General features: G+C 52.2%; 1 protein-coding gene across 4 annotated transcripts in view; it reads left to right on the forward strand.

Annotated features, from left to right (window-relative positions):
- Nucleotides 1-18,939, forward strand: part of Sh3pxd2a (SH3 and PX domains 2A) — a 204,255-nt gene that overhangs the window by 74,247 nt on the left and 111,069 nt on the right. For all 4 annotated transcript variants that reach the window (XM_005063487.4, XM_005063488.4, XM_013113282.3 and 1 more), the window contains exon 4: nt 18,456-18,532. In XM_005063487.4, coding sequence (XP_005063544.1) covers nt 18,456-18,532 — 77 coding nt within the window. The remainder of the gene's footprint in view (nt 1-18,455; nt 18,533-18,939) is intronic.

Consider the following 18,939-nt stretch of genomic DNA (forward strand, 5'->3'; position numbering starts at 1 on the left):
GGGGTGATAATGGCATCTACCCCATAGGCTGTGATAAAGGGGAAAATGAATCGACGCAGCCCAGCTGCTTAGAACCGTGCTGACCCCTACCCGGGGTCAACCAAATGTTTATTATCATCGCCATGCCTCCACATATGCCTAGGCTTTTTCACATGACAGTCACATGAATAGTTTGCTATGACCTGAAGTTATTGTCCCATTTTACTGACTGGGAAATTGAGGTTAAGGGATGCTTACAGATTTGTTCTCCAAGATAAATGTATAATAAAAACAACTTGTAGAAGGAGGTTGGGCATTGGAGAGATAGTCTTTCAGGGAACCCAAATTCAGTTCCCAGAACCTACATAGGGCAGGTAGAACAGTAACTCCAGTTCCAGGGTCGCCCGAAACCTCCAGCCTCTGCGGTCACGTGCACACAGGTACCCCATAATTAAATAATTATGCACATAATTAAAAATAAAATAAATCTTGAAGGAAATGTATTGATTTCTGTGAGGGGGTGGCTGTGTATGTGGAGTTGAGGAAAACACGAATTGGTTGTCTGCTTCCAGGGCGTGGGTCCCAGGCAGTGAGTTCAGTCTGGGTAACAGGTGCCTCTGTCCCACTGAACGACCTCACCAGCCTCTGAAGGCGGAATGAGTTAGCTGACCCTGTCTGCCGGGAAAAGAGAGACACAGGACACCTTCCCACCTCTGTATAAATGTAACCCTAGGGAATGTCATTGAGGGAATTGGGGGTTGACTAATCCCCCAAAAGGAAACTCCCTTTCCTAGTCACACTCCCTCTAAGCCACACATACACCCCCCTCAGTGGTTTCCCACACTGGGCGCCTCGCCTTTGCTTACTTCTGGGCTATCGGCTGGGCTAGCCTTTGGCGCATGCGCCAGGGCTCCCAGCCCATCTCTGTCTTCCTGCAGCTCGCTGGAAGCCATTGTGGACCCTTCATCCTCTTCCTCCTCGGAATGGGAATGCCTACGGTTTCTTGCACCGGTCAGCATACCCTTGGGTCCCAGGGCCCCTCAGGGCAGAGGACATTGGAGAGGACATTGTTTTAGTAGCCAAATCCCCGGGTTAGCTTGATTCAGCTTCAAATGACTTGGGCGGGCCACGCCTTTTGTGAATTTCCCACTGCAAGGAGTCATCTTGTGGATCTTACGTCACTAGATACCGCTTTGTTTCCTCCTTACCTTTGGAGACGGACTCTGAGAACACCTGCTGATCCTCAGGGTCACCCTAACATCAGAGACTTTTGTTGTTGATGTTTGTTTTTAGAGACAGGGCTTCTCTGTATTGTTTTGGAGGCTGTACTGGAACTCGAGGTGTAGACCAGGCAGGCCTTGAACTCACAGAGATCTTCCTGCTTCTGCCTCCCAAGTGCTGGGATTAAAGGCGTACGCCACCAACACCCGGCAACATCAGAGACTTAACAAAACCCCAGGAGCGTACACACTCCAAATACCTCAGCCAGCTGCTCCAGGGACAGCTCAAGCAGAATTTTGTCTCTCCTGCAATTCCACAGGAAGGAAATCTCCAGAGAGGAGGAAGAGGGCATGCTTTACCTCCTGAGGGGCTCAGTTTTAGCTCCAGGGGTGCTGGGGCACCGAGAACATTTCTGTTGCCTGCAGGTGGTTTAGGGTGTGTTCCAGGTATCAGCCCAGCTGCTTTCTTCTGGCCCACCTGGCCACAGGCTCGGGGCCAGGGACTTGAAGTGTCTGTCTGGCACCAGTGATAGAGAAAGCAGAAGAACTCAGAGGACTGAGGGAACCCGACCTGAGACTTGGTTACATGCTCACTCATCTGCCAGGCAAGTCCTGTGCAGGAGCAATGCATCTTGGGATCTTGAACGGAGGCTAGGCATATGTCCAGGCAGGCAGGTCTGGCCCACCTGGAGTTCAGACCAGCCTGTGGGTTTGAAAGGTGCTAAGCACCCAGTGTTCCTGTGGCCAAAAATAGAATCTTCATCCCAGAGTCGCTGGCCTCCTGATGGTACCCAGTGCATCTTACGGGACAGGCATTGTATTGTGTCAGCAAAGCCAGGAATAGGGTTTAGGGGAGGTCTGAAAGCAGGGCCAATGAGGTCCTAGAGACAGGGTTCAGCCAATTACCAATATTTGAATACCAACTAAATCCTGTATAAAGGTGTAGGTGGGATGCCCCTAAGTAGGCCCCCCATGTTGTTCTCACATGGGCTAAAATCTGTTTTCTGGATTCTGGGAATGAAGAGCCACTGTTCAGAACGACCAGCTTCCACAAGGTCTGAGAAGCCCATGGAAGGAGCTAGAAGGTGTGGCTTCTCCAATAGATGTTCCAGGGAAGCAAACACGCATGACTCAGGCCAAGGACGGATAGTGTTATTCAAGACCTTTGGGCATCCTGGGGAAGGGGGGGTGAAGACAGACTCCCCCAGACTGTACCCTAGTGAGGAAGACATGCCCTTCTCTTTGAGACAAGGCCCTTGTCCTGCCTGATCTTCACTCATGTGCCTGCTGTAGGGCTGGACACGTGGCGTGTGTTACGTTAAGACTTGTTGATCAGTTTCCTTATTGACACACGTTTTAGCCAGCTACTAGTATATGTCTGGACTAGTACCTGCCACTCCTCATTCCTTCCCTCCAGGTGCACCTCGGCCGTTAATCTCCAGTTTGGAGAAAAGTAAACTCAGAGGCTAGCAGAAAGCAGTGATACTTGCCACCAAAATGAATTTAATCCCTGGAACTCACCTGGTGGAAGGAAAGAACTCTCTCTCTCTCTCTTTCTCTCTCTCTGTCTCTCTCTCTCTCACACACACACACATGCACACACACACACACACACACACACACACACACACACACTTGGCAGAGCTTCCATTCTTCTGATATGATGTACAGCCTTTCCCTGGCTCACACACGCACACACATGCACACACACACTCACACGCACGCACACACACAGCAGAGCTTCCATTCTTCTGATATGATGCACAGCCTTTCCCTGGCTAAGGAGGGACTGGCACCGCCAGCCTCAGCTAGGCTCTGCTTTTCCTTCCTCTCCTGCCTCTTACCCACCACGTCAGGACCGAGTGCCCTTGGCTCCTCCCTCAGCTGTCACAGTTGTCTCAGGCATGGGGAGGATCCTATTTGGAGGCAGGTAGTCGGAACCTCTAGGGAATCAGGTGGCCTGGAAGACTCTTGATTGCATTACGTGACTGAGGTCATTGGCACCGAGTTATTATTTTGTGTGTGATTAAGCTATTTCATGTATTTTCATTTTACACAGTTACACACATCCAGCAGCTCCAAGACTTTAAGAGCACCATATTCATTAATTACCAACTTTCTTTTAAAAAACACCTCCTGGCCCAGCCTTCTTCTTGAAATAGGGTCTTGTCTTAGAGTTTCTATAGCTTGAAAAACACCATGACCAACAGCAACTAGGGGAGAAAGATTGGCTTCAGCTTACAGTTCACACTCTGTCACTGAGGAAGTCAGGACAGGAACTCAAGCAGGACAGGAACCTGGAAACAGGGACAGAAACAGGCATGGAGGAATGCTCAGCCTGCACCCAGAGCCACCTGCCCGGGCATGACACCACCTACAACAGCCGTGCCCTACCTCGTTAGTAACTGATTAAGGATGTCCCACAGACTTGCCTAAAGGCCAGTCTTCTGTTTTGTCCTAGTCTTTCGTTTTGTTTCAAGACAGGGTTTCTCTGTGCAGCCCTGGCTGCTCTAGAACTCACCTGTGTAGAAAAGGCCTCCCCCTGCCTCCTGAGTGCTGGGATTAAAGGTGTGCCACCACCGACCTTCGAAGATGTGTAGCCCAGACTGGCCTTGCCTTGAACTGTGATCCTCCTGTCTCTGCCTCCTTCAGCAAGTCCTCCCGGTGAGTACAGCCACAACCAGCAAGGCCAGTTTTATGGAGTCATTTTCACAACTGTGGTTTCCTGTGCTCAAATAACTCACTATGTAGCTCATGCTAACCTTGAACTATCCTCCTGCCTCAGCCTCCTCAGTTCTGGGGTAACAGACAAGCTCCCAAAGAAACTTCCTTTAGTGATACTTCACTTTGTAACAGAATTTATCACGTGCTTCTTTTTAGTAAAATACATGGTGTGTGACTTTAATCCCATCACCGAAAAGCTAGAAGCAGGAGGCTCTCTCTGAGTTCGGAGCCAGCTTGGTCTACATACTGAGTTCCAGGACAGTTCCAGGGTTAGGGTTAGCATTGTCCAGAACCATGACTGGATCAAGGTGTGGTGTCACAAGCCCGACCCAGCACTTGCAAGGCGAAGGCAAGAGGATCAAGAGTTCAAGGCCAGTCTGGGCTGTGAAGTGAGATCAAGACCAGCCTGGGCAACATGTGACATAGTCTCAAAAAACAAAGCAAATATACAAGCGAAAACCACGTGCATGGTATCTGACTCCACCCTATTTGTGAGCCAGTTAAGTTAGCTTAATGATTTCATGGCTAACCATACAAAATAGAACACTCTTGAATCAGAGATATTAGACCTCATTACAGCCCAGTACCCGGCATGAGCAGTGGCACATTTACACCTATTCTCGTTCCCCCGAATCCCCTTGGGGTGACATGATAGGCAGGGACCGTCACCTGCAAACGCAGAGGGCGCAGTACAGGAAGAGAGTCTAGACGTTATAGCGTCCACATCTTTTATTACGGTAGGAAGCAAACCTGCTTCACCAGAGAGATGCCCCCGGGCTGTTACCTTTGGAAAGATAACCCAAAACCAATCAGCCCGCTGCCTGTTTCTGAGGCTTCCACCTGTGGCGGTATCAGCGAGCCAGGGACGGTAGTCTCCCTAGTGTTTCTGGGCCTGCTTGGAGGGGCGGGGCAGAAGCCGAGTACTTTGGGTACTCAACCAATCATGACTGAGCACAGCCTCTCGGTGCAACCTTCTGTTTATGTGGAACCCTCTGCCTTGTTGTTAAAAGACTATTGTGGAAAATCCATCTCCTGTTGCCCATCCTGGGATTGGACTCCATTTCCTGTATATCCTGAGTTTGCTGGCCCAAGGAGCCTCCTTGGGAGGAAATGGCCATCACAGAACGGAGCAGAGTGTGTATAGCTGCTGATGTAAAAAGTGGTGACGAGGGGCCCGGGGACCTCAGAAGCCAGGCTGTGGGGCAGAAAGAGCCGAACTTAGCCTGCAAGGCTATGCTAGGTCATCTTCCACTTAGGAGCTCTCTGAGCCCCTGTGCTGGCCTCCCTGTACCCCTGAGCTTCCACAAACCCCGGGGGCCTAATAACTGAGTCGGCCCCACCCACAGCCCTTTGTCCCTCCAGGTGGATGAGGGACGGAGCTATGACCCGGACCACAGAGGGACCCCATGACCATAATCAAGGCAGGGTCTGCCAGCCTGAAGATGGCCTGCTGACCTCTCATCTCACAGGACTATTTTTAGACAGCAGGCTGCTTGCTTCTTTAGTACTGACTGGATGTACCAGTTCCTTAATGAAGAGGCAGTGCAGAGCCCCAGCGCCGGAGGGTGCTCGGCGGACCAGAGACAGGAGGCCTTCCTCTCCCTGACCGTGGAGCCCTGTGCAGCAGATCCGGTGTTTGTTCGGCCCCAGAGGAAGCAGGGGGAAGGGAAGCTCTTTAGCTCGTCTGGGGAGAGCTGGCCCTCTTGCTCAGCTGTATGTGTTTCTCTCCATCTCCACCAGGCATCAGGTTAAGAAGCCTTCCCCAAAGGGTCTGGGAACTGGGACAAGTGATGCCTGAGCTCTGGCAGGGACCACAGCCTCTCAGGGCGAGGGCCTGGGAAGTTTCTGGACCCCACTGCTAACCTGAAATGGCAAAAAGCCAAACTTCTGTGATGAGTCTAGGACAGACAGTGTCTTCTGGGAATTCTGGGGCATAAAGAAAATCAACAAAATTACAGGCCTGAACCGCTCACCTCCAACCTTTGGGGAAATGCAGGGTCTCTCCTTGTAATCATAGCTCCCGCTCTATAATCTGGGACCAGCGGCTTCCAAGGCCTGCTGTCTGTGAGCGCACTGCTCTGAACTCTGCATGGAAGAGCTGTGTTCCTTCCTCTCCGGCCACAGGTATTTATCAAGCACCTATTGTGTGCCGGGACAGCCGTAGGCACCGATGATATAGCTGAAAACTAGAGGCCAGGTCACTGTAGGCAGGAAGGTAATCTTTCAGCGGGGGTGGGTGGAGGGGGTGGTGGCAAACATACGAACGCAGAATTTTCTGTTGCTCTTGTTCCCTGGAGATCCCTTCAGAAAGGAGTCAGCCTCCTGAGCACCCGCTGCTGGTCTGCAGTCCTGGGGTGTCTCTGAACCTTCCCCGGCAATGTTGGGCAGCCTGGGTCATTTGACATTCAGGAAATGCGCTCTGGCCTGGAAGCAGTGCTGGGTTCCAGTCCAGTCCCTACTGTCTGTAGCACAACAGTGAGGTCAACCGGAGCTGTCATCGGTCCTGGCGCCATCAACACAAGTGATGGCTGTGACTTTAGGCCTCTGGGACACTCACGACCTTCCCCACCCTGTGCCCTTCACCTTGGAAATAATACTTTCCTTCCCGAAGCCCAGTGGCCTTTTACAAGGTCAAACCTTTTCACTCTGTGCCCCGAGATAACAGTCACACTCTGCTGTCCCTGGCAGTGGTGGCGTCAGCAAACTCACATTCAAGGGGCAGATGGGGCAGTCACTCAGCCCAGGCTTGGTAGTGGCGAAAAGACAAGGGGGGGGAAAACTGAGGCAGGAGAAGGAAGAGGATGGGCTTCTTGGGGCTAATCTGAGCCTGCAATCTTGGGTCTCAGGGAGTGCAAGGTGGGGAGAGGGCTGGTGACCTCCAGAGGATTGGGCGGAGCAAGTCGGCAGAGGCCGCACCAAGGGCGGAGGGTTTCACCAGGTAAACTGAGAGAGCAGACGTCTGTCTGGAAAGGACCGCGTGCCACACAATAGGCGGGAAGACTGGGGATGACCAAGGCAGGCAGAGTGAAGGCTCCGTCAGAGTGAGGGAAGAGGAGAGTTCCCAGGTGGGCATCAGGGGGCGGATCAGTCAAGGGGCTGTGGACTGCAAATGGGGGTCAGGGCAGGGCCAAGAACGATGATGCCGTGGATGGACCTGTCTGGGTCACCCTTGACCAGCATCTTACAGCGGCCCCATTCTCTGACCTGCCCTGTGTCACTATAAAAGGGAGAGAAGATGGCTCCCCGCCCTCTCCTCAGGTGGTAGAGCGCTTTCCTAGCGTGCCCAGAGCCCTGGGTTTGAGCTCCAGCACAGCATACACCAAGCGTGGCAGTACACGTTTATGGTCCCTGAACTGCAGACACTGGGCCTGGCGGCACATGCCTGTGGTCCCAGCAGTCAAGAGATAGAAGCAAGAAGACTGAAGTTTACTCTCATCCTCAGCCACATAGCAAGTTTGAAGCCAGCCTGGGTCACCTTGACTGGACCCAGTCCCAAAGGCAAAGCCCAGCCTTTACTCTCCTCTGACTGGGTCTGAGCTGGCTCTTGGAGCCCCATCCTACCTTATAAAGTGATACATCCTTCAGCCCGTGCTGCCTGGCATGGAACAGTAGAGTCGGCAGACCCAGAAACCCTCCCCAGGGAGTTCATAGCCCTCCAACTCATAGACCTCAGCACCTATGTCCACTGAAAAGCCTTAGGCAGTCGGACTGCATGGCGGGTCTGCTCTTCTGAGTGTGCCTCTGGAAGACAGGGGAGGAGCCTGGGAGAGGGCTGGGCCAGGCTCTTATGCCTGGCTTGTCTCTACCATCAGAGGCCGGATAGCCCATAAGAGAAAAAAAATATCATAGCTGTTTCCCATTGGGCCAAAGCATAAGGAACCAGGTTTCACCCTAGTGGGAAAGACCTTGGAAGGGCCTCAGAGAAACCAGCAGGCTTTGGGCTCAGAGCTGCTCTTATGCCTGGGCTCCTACTCAATGCTACTGGTCTGACTGGAAAAAACCACTTCGTTGGGGAGGATGAGCAGAAATAAGCAAGCACTGTATGGTCTTTCAGCATGGGAGGCCTTAGAGTCAACACATGGTTCAAATCTTAGCTCAGCCTCTTTCCAGCTTTGTGACCCTGAGCCAGGTCCCCTCAGCAGCCATGCGTCTTCAGCGTGGCTTGACATTGGCACCCTGGCCCGGGGGAGACTGCGGCTCTAACCAACTCCCAGATGATGCTCAAGTTGCTGACCACATTCTGAGCAGCAAATTATCAGATGCCCAAGAACCCTCACTCCTGGAGAAGATGCCAGAAGGCTGCATCCACCCAGCCGGAGAGCAGGCTCACCGCACTGTGAGATCCACACTCACCAGGGCATTGTGGGTAGTCACTGTGCCTCACTGATGGCTTTCTGTCTCTGGAGAGGGGAGAGACCAGTCCCCCGAGTCCCCAGGCCCTCTGTAGAGGACACGAGGAAGTCAGAGAACACTTCCCGCCATGTGGATCCCAAGGATAGAACTTGGATTATCTGGCCCAGAGACAAGTGCCATCCTCGGCACAGCATGAGAGTGACTCATACCTAAGCACTCGCTTATGTGCTGCAAAAGGGAAAGCAGGCTGTTGTGGGGGTCTTGGGCGGAAACATTAAGACAGAAAAATAAGCTGAGATTTTTAAGGAATCTCTTTCGCTCTAATATGGACATGGTAGTGCATACTTGTAACCGCAAGACTCTGTCTCCAACAAACAAACAAATAAGTAATAATGATAATTGCAAAATAAAGAAGCCCTGGAAGATATTTGGGACAAGGGCGTAGCTGGCAGTGTGGCGGCCTGGCCACTTTCCTGGTCTTGCACTTTTAGTCTGAAAGTTGAATTTGCAGGGTTAATAGTTGGGTGAGAACAGCTTCAGTGGACCTACTGAGTGACGGGGCGTTCTTGCTTACCGGACAGGCACATTTCTGCAAGACAGAGGGCGGCTGCTCTTCAAAACATGATTGGTGGCCCAGAGGTGAGGGTTTTTGTTTTGTTTTAGTTTGTATTGAATTGGCTAAATGGAAAAAGGTGTAGAACCTTCTGAGAAGCTATGGATAGGGCCTGTAGATTAAACAAAAGAAATCAAACAATTGTAGATAAGAGAAATTTAATGCCAAAGGAGTATAGTTACCATTCAGTAAGTGTATATTTTCCCAGAGGATATACAAAGGGGTTCAGGCAATCATATCATCCAGCTTGATGACAATAAATCTGCAAGGAAAGACTCAGGCTGGGAAGGGCATGTGACTTCCCATGACCACTCCCTAGTGAGAGGCAGAGCTGGCTTCAAGCTTAGACCCCTCCCCTTCTGTGTCCCGTTAGCTTTAGCTGCTCCCCTCCCCTTAAAAAAAAAGAGAAGGAAGGATATAACCCATTATCCCCAGGTTCAAAGGTGAAGACCAGGGTCCTGGCTGCGTGTGTCCTATTATGTGCTCACTACAGAGTGACTAGTGAAATTATCAGTTGCGATTTGGTATAAAATGATGGCATATTGCTTACACTGGGGCTTTTTTATTTCTGTAAACCCGTGTCAAGTTTTATATCATGTTTTTTTGTTCAAATATAGCAATTAGAGGCTGATTGGTGCTTTCTTTTCAATAGTCACATGCCCAGAGTAAAAGTTTTGTCAGGTTGCATTTTTATTGAGGGTCACTCAACCTAGCCTACTTTTATTTGCCACCTAGTGGCAGATCCTCAAATTGCAGGTATAGTGCCCCATAGGAAATACTTAACTTTCTGTACGTTGATTTTGGAAACCTGTGCCTGTAAAGAAACTATGTAACAATGCCACACATACTGCTCCTAAACCATGATTTAGCATGGGATAAAAATGAGGGTAAAGGGAACCTTCTTTACCTTTGTTTTTCTAGCTGATGACAAATCCTCCAAATTTCCATTTGGGGCATGAAATAGAATCTTGGGAAATGTTCGATTCTTGGTTTTCCTTGTTCATTCCTAGACCTTGAGAAAGGCTGTGGGCCTGGCTTTCTGTGTGACACAAACATGGTCCCCCACTCATTTAGACTTCACACAAGGGGAGTCCCAGCCTGGGGTCCCTTCTCTCTGAAATGCAAGGGTTGAACTTGATAGTATATGACTTTTCTCTAAAAGCCATTAAGACCAAAGGAATAAGTGCCCAGTGATGGAATATTATGCAAAAGGAAAACATTCATGGAAATAGGGGTCTTCTGGCCACACTGGCAGAGCGTGGCTGCCTCTGCATAAGGCCAGCTTTGTGCCTTCTCATCCCCGTCCCCAGTTGCTGCCGTTTCCTTTGAAAGGTGCAGAAAGCCCCCTTGTCTCGAGTGCCTTCCTGCAAAGGGCTCCTACTGAAAGACAGCACACACAGCCAAGGCGCTGACCCTCACCTTTGCCCCTAACTTACTTCTGACAAAGAGCTCTTCTCTTCCATTCCTCTGTGTCTTCTGGGATACAGCAGCCAAGGCTAGCAAGAATTGAATGAAAATATAAATAGAAATGTAGTGTATAAGTAATGGTGCCCCCCAAATATCTGGAGGCATGAATGCCGGCCAAGCAGCAGGCAGCCACAAAGCACGCAGGCGTGGTGGCGAGTGTGGGTTATCCGGTCACTTCAGTGTCTGCTGGGTGCTTACAGCGTACAAGTGGGCTCTGGTGAAACCCTCTCTTTCGATGTTCTAGGACACCCTCCTGGTCTGCTGCCCTGGCACCGACCAACCATGCGACCAGGCACTTGCAGCAAAGTCCCACTGCCTGGACCCAGATTTGGCAGTCATCCGATCAGCTAGCTGTGTGCCTTAGGGATACCCAGAAGCTATCTCTGAGCTTTAGTCTCTTCAACTCTGGTCATGAGAATTTCAGAAGCTCGGGTTTGCAGAGAGCAGGAGCCATGCCTTATTTCATTTCGGGAAGTGGGTGGGAACCTATGGCTAATTGCGTGGGTCGGATGGGTCCCTGGGTTCTCTGGGTCATTGGGTTTCTGGGCAAGGGTTGGGATAGGATTTTGATGTAGGAAAGATGGCTAGGTTGGAGAACCTGGGCAGTGTAACCGGTAACTGTTATGCTCTCACTGACTTTGTGAAGTTGGACAAGTCATGAACTTGTCTGAACTCAGCTTTGACCTAAGAAAGTGAGGGATTACATAGGATGGCTTCTGGGGTCGAGGGTTTTTGTTTTTGTTTGTTTGTTTGGTTGGTTGGTTGGTTTTTCAAGACAGTTTCTCTGTGTGGCTCTGGCTGTCCTGAAATTCACTCTGTAGACCAGGCTGCCCTTGAACTCATAGAGATCCCCCTGCCTCTGCCTCTGGAGTGCTGGGTACCACCACCACCCAGTTTGGTCTCATGGTCCATGGGGATAAAAACATGGCGGGACCACAGATTGAGGTCATGTAGTGTCAGCCAGCCAATGACAGGGCTGGTCCTATTCCCTCAGCCCTGATCTCAGACTTCAGATGAAAGAACTCGGAACATATTTTTGCTCTCTTACATAAAAATTGTGTTCTGCAGGCATGGTGTTCTGTGATTGTAATCCAAGAAGTCAGGAGACTGCAGCAGGATGATAGAGAGTTTGAGGCCAACTTGGAGCAAGACCCTGTCTCAAAAAATGTTTTTAGTGTGTTGAGACGGTATCTCAGTAGCACCTGACGTTTTAGCATGTGTGTGAGGTCCTAAGTTCAGTCTGCAGTGTAGAAAATAAATAGGGGTCCTTGGTCTTGAAGCCCAGGTGTCTGTTTCTGAAATGTACCTCAGTGGCTTCACTTTGCTCTGTGTTATCAAGCTGTTACCCGTTCAGCTTCCTACACCCTTCAGGATCCACACCCTGGGGTGTTCCCCTAGTGCCTCCTTCTTCAACATAGTGTACCCCACTCTGCAGCCACCTTGAACTTCCTTCAGCTCCTCAGATGGGCCTGGCCACTCACTCTCTTCACTGGACTGTTGATGGGGTTACTCCCTCTGCCTGGGCCGTTATTCCCCCTTCTGCTCCCACCTGATCCCACCGAAGCTAATCTACTGCAGCAATGATAGGCACACGCACTGTCTTCTGTGAAGGCAGGGACCATGTTGGACACTGTCACATCCCAGCTTCCAGGACGGTGGCCATCTGAGCAGATGCACAGCCCTGGGTTCAGGAGGAGATATGGTAACGGAACTAACGGCACAGGCACCCTCAGTCCGGAGGTGAGCAGGTAGACTGAGCATCTCAGCTCCATCCACCGTTACTAAGGTGTGACCTGTGGCAGGCCACTCAGCTTTTGTGAACCTCAATTTACCCACCTGTAAAATGGAAGTAACTACAGTCCCCCTGCCTAAATTATAGTTTACTATAAAGCTCAAATAGCAGTCAGTGGAAACCCTGGTGCATTATACTCAGCCCAGACCATGTCCCTGGCCTGTCTTCCCTGCGCCTTCCCATCCTTGCAGATTGGGGGTGGAATTCCATGGATTGGAGGGTTGTGAACGGTTGACTGTCTGGGCTCAGATCTGCCAGCTGAGCCAGACCTCAGAGAAGCAGGCTTTTGGGATGATGCCCATCTCAGAAGAGCCACCCCCCTGACTGGCCGGGCCTCGCTGTGGTCCTGAGGTTTCCTTGCATACGGGAACTCAGACAGAACCTCCCAAGGTTCAGTAGTGAACAAAGGCCTTTCAGGTCACTGCCAAGCAAGGACTGCCATCCCCAACCCCACAAGGCTGGGCCTCTCTATTGTGGCCCTCAAAGCGGCCCAGCAACCCCACACACTGTGGGCCATCCCTCAGAGAGAGGCAGCCAGGAAGCCTTGGCCGGTATCCCTCCACCCCCTTCCCGAGGACAGCTCCCCTCAAGGGCAGAGTTGAGGCAACCAAGCTGAATGGGGCCCTTTATGCCCAGCTCCCACTGGGAGGCAGAGCCACTGCCCACCACACCCACCACACCCAAGCCCAGGAGGAGTTGAGTGGGGACGCTTGGCCTCAGTACCAGCCTGTCTATTAACCAGGCTCTCTGGCCCCACTATGTCTGGGTCCCGGAGGATGAGTCCAGCCTTTGTCTCCGAGGTGGCAGCCCCAGAATAGGAGCAGAGTGTGTGTGTGTGTGTGTGTGTGTGTGTGTGTGTGTGTAAATACACACATATGTGTAAATGAGAGATGCCCAGAGCAAGACTGTGTGGACACACACCCACTGGTACATTGACTGCAGCATTTAGTGCAAGCCAGTTGCCTGCTGCGCACACATGTGCTAGCATTGTTCTTGTACCCTGTTCTGTAGGAATCCAATGGAGAGAGGCCAATCTGAGAAGTGGTGCATTCTGGGAGTGAACGGACTCCTGCAAATTGTCCTCTGGCCTATGCGCACACATACATGCATGCATACACACGCATGCATGCGCGCATGCATGTACAGTGAATAAATATAGAAACTTTAAAATAAAATAGCCAGGCATGGCGGCACAAACTTGTAATCCAGCACCTGTGAGGCTAAGGCAGGAGGATTACCACCAAGTTCAAGCTAGCCTAGGTTATGTCATCAGTTCTAGCCTGAGCTACAGAGTGAGACCCTGTCTCAGCAGCAGAACCACCACAACAGAAGATTCTGGCTGCTAGAAAGTGGGAACAGATGTGTGTGTTATACGGTGGTGCACACCAGCTACAGGGAGACTGGGATGGGACAATCATTTGAGCCCAGAGGTTTGAGGACAGACTGGCTCAAAAAAATGAAGAAGAGGGAGCGAGGGCTAAAAGGAAGGAAGGAAGGCAGACTCAAAGGTTGGCTCTGCAGGACTCATATAGGCCGCCGGAAAGTGATTTAGCCTCACCTAGTGTGACAGGCAGCCCTGTATCCATATGCTGCTCCTAATCCTTTTTCCAGACGGCGGTCCCACTGGGTGGATGAGAAGGCTTGCATACAGAAAGCCTACTGTGCCCAGGAGTGTCACAAGTGACTTGTGGTGTCACAGCTGACCTCCAGCTTGGTGGTTCTATGTTTTGGGGTTTTATTTTTGTGTAGGTGTTTCAATACAGGGTTTCTCTGTGTAACCCTGGCTGTTCTGGAGCTTGCTCTGTAGACCAGGCTGGCCTTGAACTCAGAGATCTGCCTGCCTCTGCCCCTAAGTGCTAGGATTAAAGGCGTGTGCCACCACCACCCCAAGTTTTAAAACTTTTTGCCCCCCCTAAGCCTGGGCTCTGAGTGCTAAGATCATCTCCCTCTCACATGCACACGCGTGTACACACACACACACACACACACACACACACACACCACGATGCCACAGCCCTTCCTCTAGCTGTATGAGCTGTGGCAACAGCAAAGTTATTTTAAAACTTTGGTTTAGAAACAGGCTTTCACTCTGTAACCTAGGTTGGCCTGGAACTCATGGCAGTCCGCCTGCCTCAGGGGTCCAACGCTGGGGCTACAGGCCTGCACCATCACACCCCACTAAGGGTTGTGGTTCCAGTCCATGGTGAAACAGTGGGCTTTTGCAAGTCTGTTTGTCTGAGTGTAGGGGCCAGGGAGTAGGACAGAATCTCATCCAGCGTGCACAAAGCCCCCATTGAGCCTCAGAAATGCATGAACTGGGTGTAGCGACACAAACCAGTAACCCAGCGCTTCTCTCCTGCAACTTCCCATAGTGGGTTCACTGTGGCCCCCAAAGACATGGGTTCAAGTCCTCAGCCCTGGAACCTGTGGACGTAGCCCTCATTGGGAAAGGGTCTTTGCTGTGTGTAAGGGTAGTGTCTCAGGAGGAGAGCAGGGTAGACAAGAAGGCTCAGCGGGTACAGGTGCTTGCCTCTGAGTCTTAACCTTTGACCTCTCCTGACCTCTGCGTGCATGCATGTACAGTGTCAGACTCTGTGTGTGTATGTGTGTGTGTGTGTGTGTGTGTGCATGCGTGCATGTACCCCTCACAGAAACATCTACATCACACATAGTTTTAAGGTGTTTTAAATCTTAAATAAGTACTTGCTTGAAGGTTGCCGAAAGGATTGATCAAGCAGCCCCAGTAACCCCGCAGCTACTGTGACTGCTCATCGTCCCCCCTTTGTCCCTTTTGGATCCCCATCCCCACTAAGGACCCATCACAACAGTTTGTGGCGCGTAGGTTCCAATGGAGAATGCAGAGGTGCCAGCAAGGACATATATCTGTCAGTGACCCAGGCACAGCTGGGACCCAGGACTCCCCAGCGCAGCCCCAATGGTAGGAAGAGACACCCCCACCCCCACCCCTGCTCAGTGCTAGGTGCTCAGTGTCCCCAGCTTTCTTCCTGGCTTCCAGGAGTGAGTTAAGTCCTGCTGGGTTGGTTCTGTTTCAGGTGGAATGTAATCGGCCCTGCGGATGCTTATTTTGTTTCTGGGGCAGCTTCTTGTAACTTCTAAGAGTGGCAGCAGCCGAGCCTGCCATAAAGGGGCTGCAGGACATTTACAAGCAGCCTGTAATGCCCTGTGATCTTGGCTTCCTCAACGGGGATTTCCCTCCCTCTCCTTTTCCTCTTCCCCTTTAATATGGTCCCTGGTTTGGCTTCCCCAGTGTGGTTTGGATTCCTCTCGGAGAAGTCAAAACCGTGGAATCCCTTCCAGGCCTCCCCTCCCTCATCCCTGTGGGCTGACTGAACCAAAGCCCCAAGCATAGAAAAAAGGCAGTGCTCAAAAGAGCCACCCTCCTGGGGTTCAGAGACACTAAGGACTGCAAGCTGCTTTGCACCCGAGAAGCTGACCCCTTGGAGGGATAGGAGGCGTCACCCGTGACGGGGTGGCCTCGCTTCCAGCAGTCAGTGTGGCTTGTGTAACTTCACCAGGCAGAGACATCCTTCCCCTCACCTGGCCCTTCTCCAAGCCTCTGCCCTCCCTGGAGGCCCAGAATGCATCTTTATCCTTCACCAGTTCCTTCCACGGCCCTTCAAGGCCCCGTCAGAGGTCAGTTGGCTCTGGGATGAAGGCTGGAAGGGGAACCCAGATGGCCTCCACACCTTCCCTTCCTGTGTCCACTCACAGGATGAGGAGGGGGAAGGGTGCCACTTGTGGAGGGAAACGCTCTCTAGGCTGCCGAGGTCCGTCCCTCAGGTGGCCCTTCAGGGTCCTGCTCTGGGTATCGCAGTTTGACAACCACTTGGCTCCAGTGGGAGCCCGAACTCCAGCCTAGGGACACCCATCCTGTTCCCAGTCCCGAGAGCCTTGCCCTGAAGCAAGCACTGGCTTAATGGCAAAGGCTGCTTTACACAGCATCCCCACAGCCACACGCCTGTGACATATGAGCAGTGAAGGGACAGGCAACCAAAAGGGATAAGAAACCAAGAGGCAGGGACATTGAGGACAATTTCCCTTATGAGGAAGTATCACTAGTGTTTTACTTAGTAAATCGCCTTTTGGCTTCTTTGCAAGGGAACCCCATGGTGGAGTTCAGGGGGAAGCAAGCTTGGGGCACATGCTCAGGTGGGGGTGCAGGAGCCAGTGTACTAGGAGGTTCTTAATGGAGCACCTGCTGTGTGACAGGCCATGCTAGGTGGGTCCTGGGAGCAGATGGGTGGGGGAAACTGTGTCACCGCATGTGGGGAGATGAGCTGTGAGAACGTGAAACAGGTCACACGGGCTGCACGCCTCACACGTGCGCGGCTGGCGGCCTGTACTGTGGTGACAGGAAGGCCAGAGGCCACTGCAGCCTCCTCTTGCAGGTCCCAAGGTCCCCTCCATCCCCCTTTTCCTGCCACAGGCTGCTTTAGGAAACAGCGGGACTCTGCCTGAAGGAGGCCTCTTAGCCAGAAGCGGCAGAATGGTTGCCCTGGGGTGATAGGAGGGAGGCGGCTCAGCTCCCCAAGCCTCTCCGGCCTCAGAAGGGAGACCCCTGAGGAGCACTGCCGGGGTTCACAGGACCCAGCTTCCGCTGCACACAAGAGCTACCGTCCTGCACAGTCCCCCTCTCTCAGTGATGCTCACTGTGCTGTCCTTTCTCGTAAGTGCTGCACACTAGCGGCCTCCTGGGCTGCTGCAGGGCGGACAGCCTAAACCAAGGCCTCCATTGGTCCTTCACTCAAACCCTGACAGAAACACAACGGAAAAGTCCAAGGGTAGCTCCAGGCTGAGGGACAGCTACGTCCAGCTACTGAAGTAGCAGAGGAACTGGCCGCCTTTCACTAGTGGTCTTGTGGCTGTTTGTCGCCATGAAGCGTTTCGTGTGCCGGGTTTTCCTTCTTCCATTTTCTTCTCAGGTGATGATAAAGTTGGCCACTGGGGGCGCCAGGCTTTCACCTAGCCAAAGTAATAGCTATGGGAAAGAGAAGGCTCAGATGGCTTCTGCCCGGGCTGAAGCCAACCACTGTGTGCTCTGGCTGACTAGCCTGCCATGTGCTAACCTGTTGCGGGTGTGTGTGTGTGTGTGTGTGTGTGTGTGTGTGTGTGTGTGTGTCTGTGTGTGTGTGTGTATGTGTGTGTGGGTGTGTGTGTGTGGTCAGCCTTCTTGGCACTATGAGGCCTAACATGGAGGAGACCTTTTTCCAAAGGACAGTGGGGCAGCAGATGGGGACAGCAGAAAGGGCGTGTCCATCACCTGCTGGCTCCATGGGTCCCTTGGTGTGTCACTTATGCTGTAACACACAGAAGAATGAGGCGTGTTCCCTAGGAATGGGTACTGTGTTGTGGATATTCTAGAAAGGGGAAGAGAGTTCCCAGCACATGGAACCCTCAAGCAAGGTCTTCTGAAAAGGGGGTGGAGAATGACCCCAGACACTGACCCCAGACGGGCCCCGAAGTGTCAATGTGTAAGGCCTTGAGCGTCAGACGAGTGAGTTCAGATTCTAAGTAGGCACAGCTCAGGAGGGAAGCATTTGCCCGCTATCTGCGAGGTCCTGGGTCCAGTCCCCAGCATGGGGACTGTGGGGCAGAACCACCTGCATTTACCAGACTGGAAAAGAGCCATGTGTGTTGATGTCCTCATGACTGAATGTGACCATGTGTTGGTGTTTGTCATGGCTGAACACACTGAATTGTTCATGACTGAGCGAGACCTGAGGGACCAGGACTTCCTGTAAACCTTGCCCATACCTGTTGTGGAATGTTCCAGCCTGAATGGCTGAAGGGCTTGTGTTTGGAGAGGCCAGGGGACAGTCCAACTGGGACAGCCATAGTGTCTAGCTGCTTGTCTCACCCTGGAAATGCCACCCACCTAAGCTAAGAATGGGAAACGCTGCCTGGCTAGCACACAGGAATGCTGATCTCTTAGGGAGGGGCCGGAAGACAAAACATAGCGCATGGGTTGGGCCTTTTCTCATGTTTACCCGTGAGGTCACTAGAAAGCCACGCCCTGACATTGGACATTCATTCATCCTGCCACAGACTAGACAAGGTGAGTTGGTCAGGTTGTTCATAGACGCCCAAGATGGCAGCCTCCAGGGAGAGGCTCTGGGCCCGCAGCCTTGGGCGCCTCCTGCCCCCCCAGCAGAGGTGACAGCTTCTCTCTTGTTTTGCTGGCAGTGGGCTGAGGTGGTGTAGGTGGGGATCAGTTGGAAACCCAAGAGGCCAAGGGATGAGAGAATCTCCATGGCAACCACTCTGCTCACTAGGCTCTCTCTTCCAGGAAAGATCCTCTTCCGGAGAAGCCACATCCGGGACGTGGCCGTGAAGAGGCTGAAGCCCATCGATGAGTACTGCAGGGTAAGGCTGGGGCTCGGGGAGAGAGGGATGAACTGGCCTCAGGCCTCATCCACCTTTGAGAGAAGCCGCCTCTGCAAAACCCCCCTGGGGCATGGTGTCCTGGCTGGGGTGGGAGGTGTGGAGAGACTGCCACTTGGGAGGGATCACGCCTGGCCTGGACCACTGTCTGGGACAGAGGGCCCAGGATTCAGAGCTAAGGTTCTGCCCCTTTCAGAGTGCATCCCTGTTTATAAAAGGCTTGGTTAAAGCACTTCAGCCATCTTAGGAGTGCTGAAGGGGCCGTAAGGGTGGCATTTGCTGGGAGTGGGAGGGTGGTTTCTCTGAGTGTGGCTTGAGTCGGTTCTGAGTGCACTGGCATCTGGAATACACATTTGTTTACTGACACAAGATTTAATAGATGCCAGTGT

The sequence above is a fragment of the Mesocricetus auratus genome, unplaced genomic scaffold (assembly GCF_017639785.1).
Source record: "Mesocricetus auratus isolate SY011 unplaced genomic scaffold, BCM_Maur_2.0 Super-Scaffold_4256, whole genome shotgun sequence".
NCBI classification, from domain to species: domain Eukaryota; kingdom Metazoa; phylum Chordata; class Mammalia; order Rodentia; family Cricetidae; genus Mesocricetus; species Mesocricetus auratus.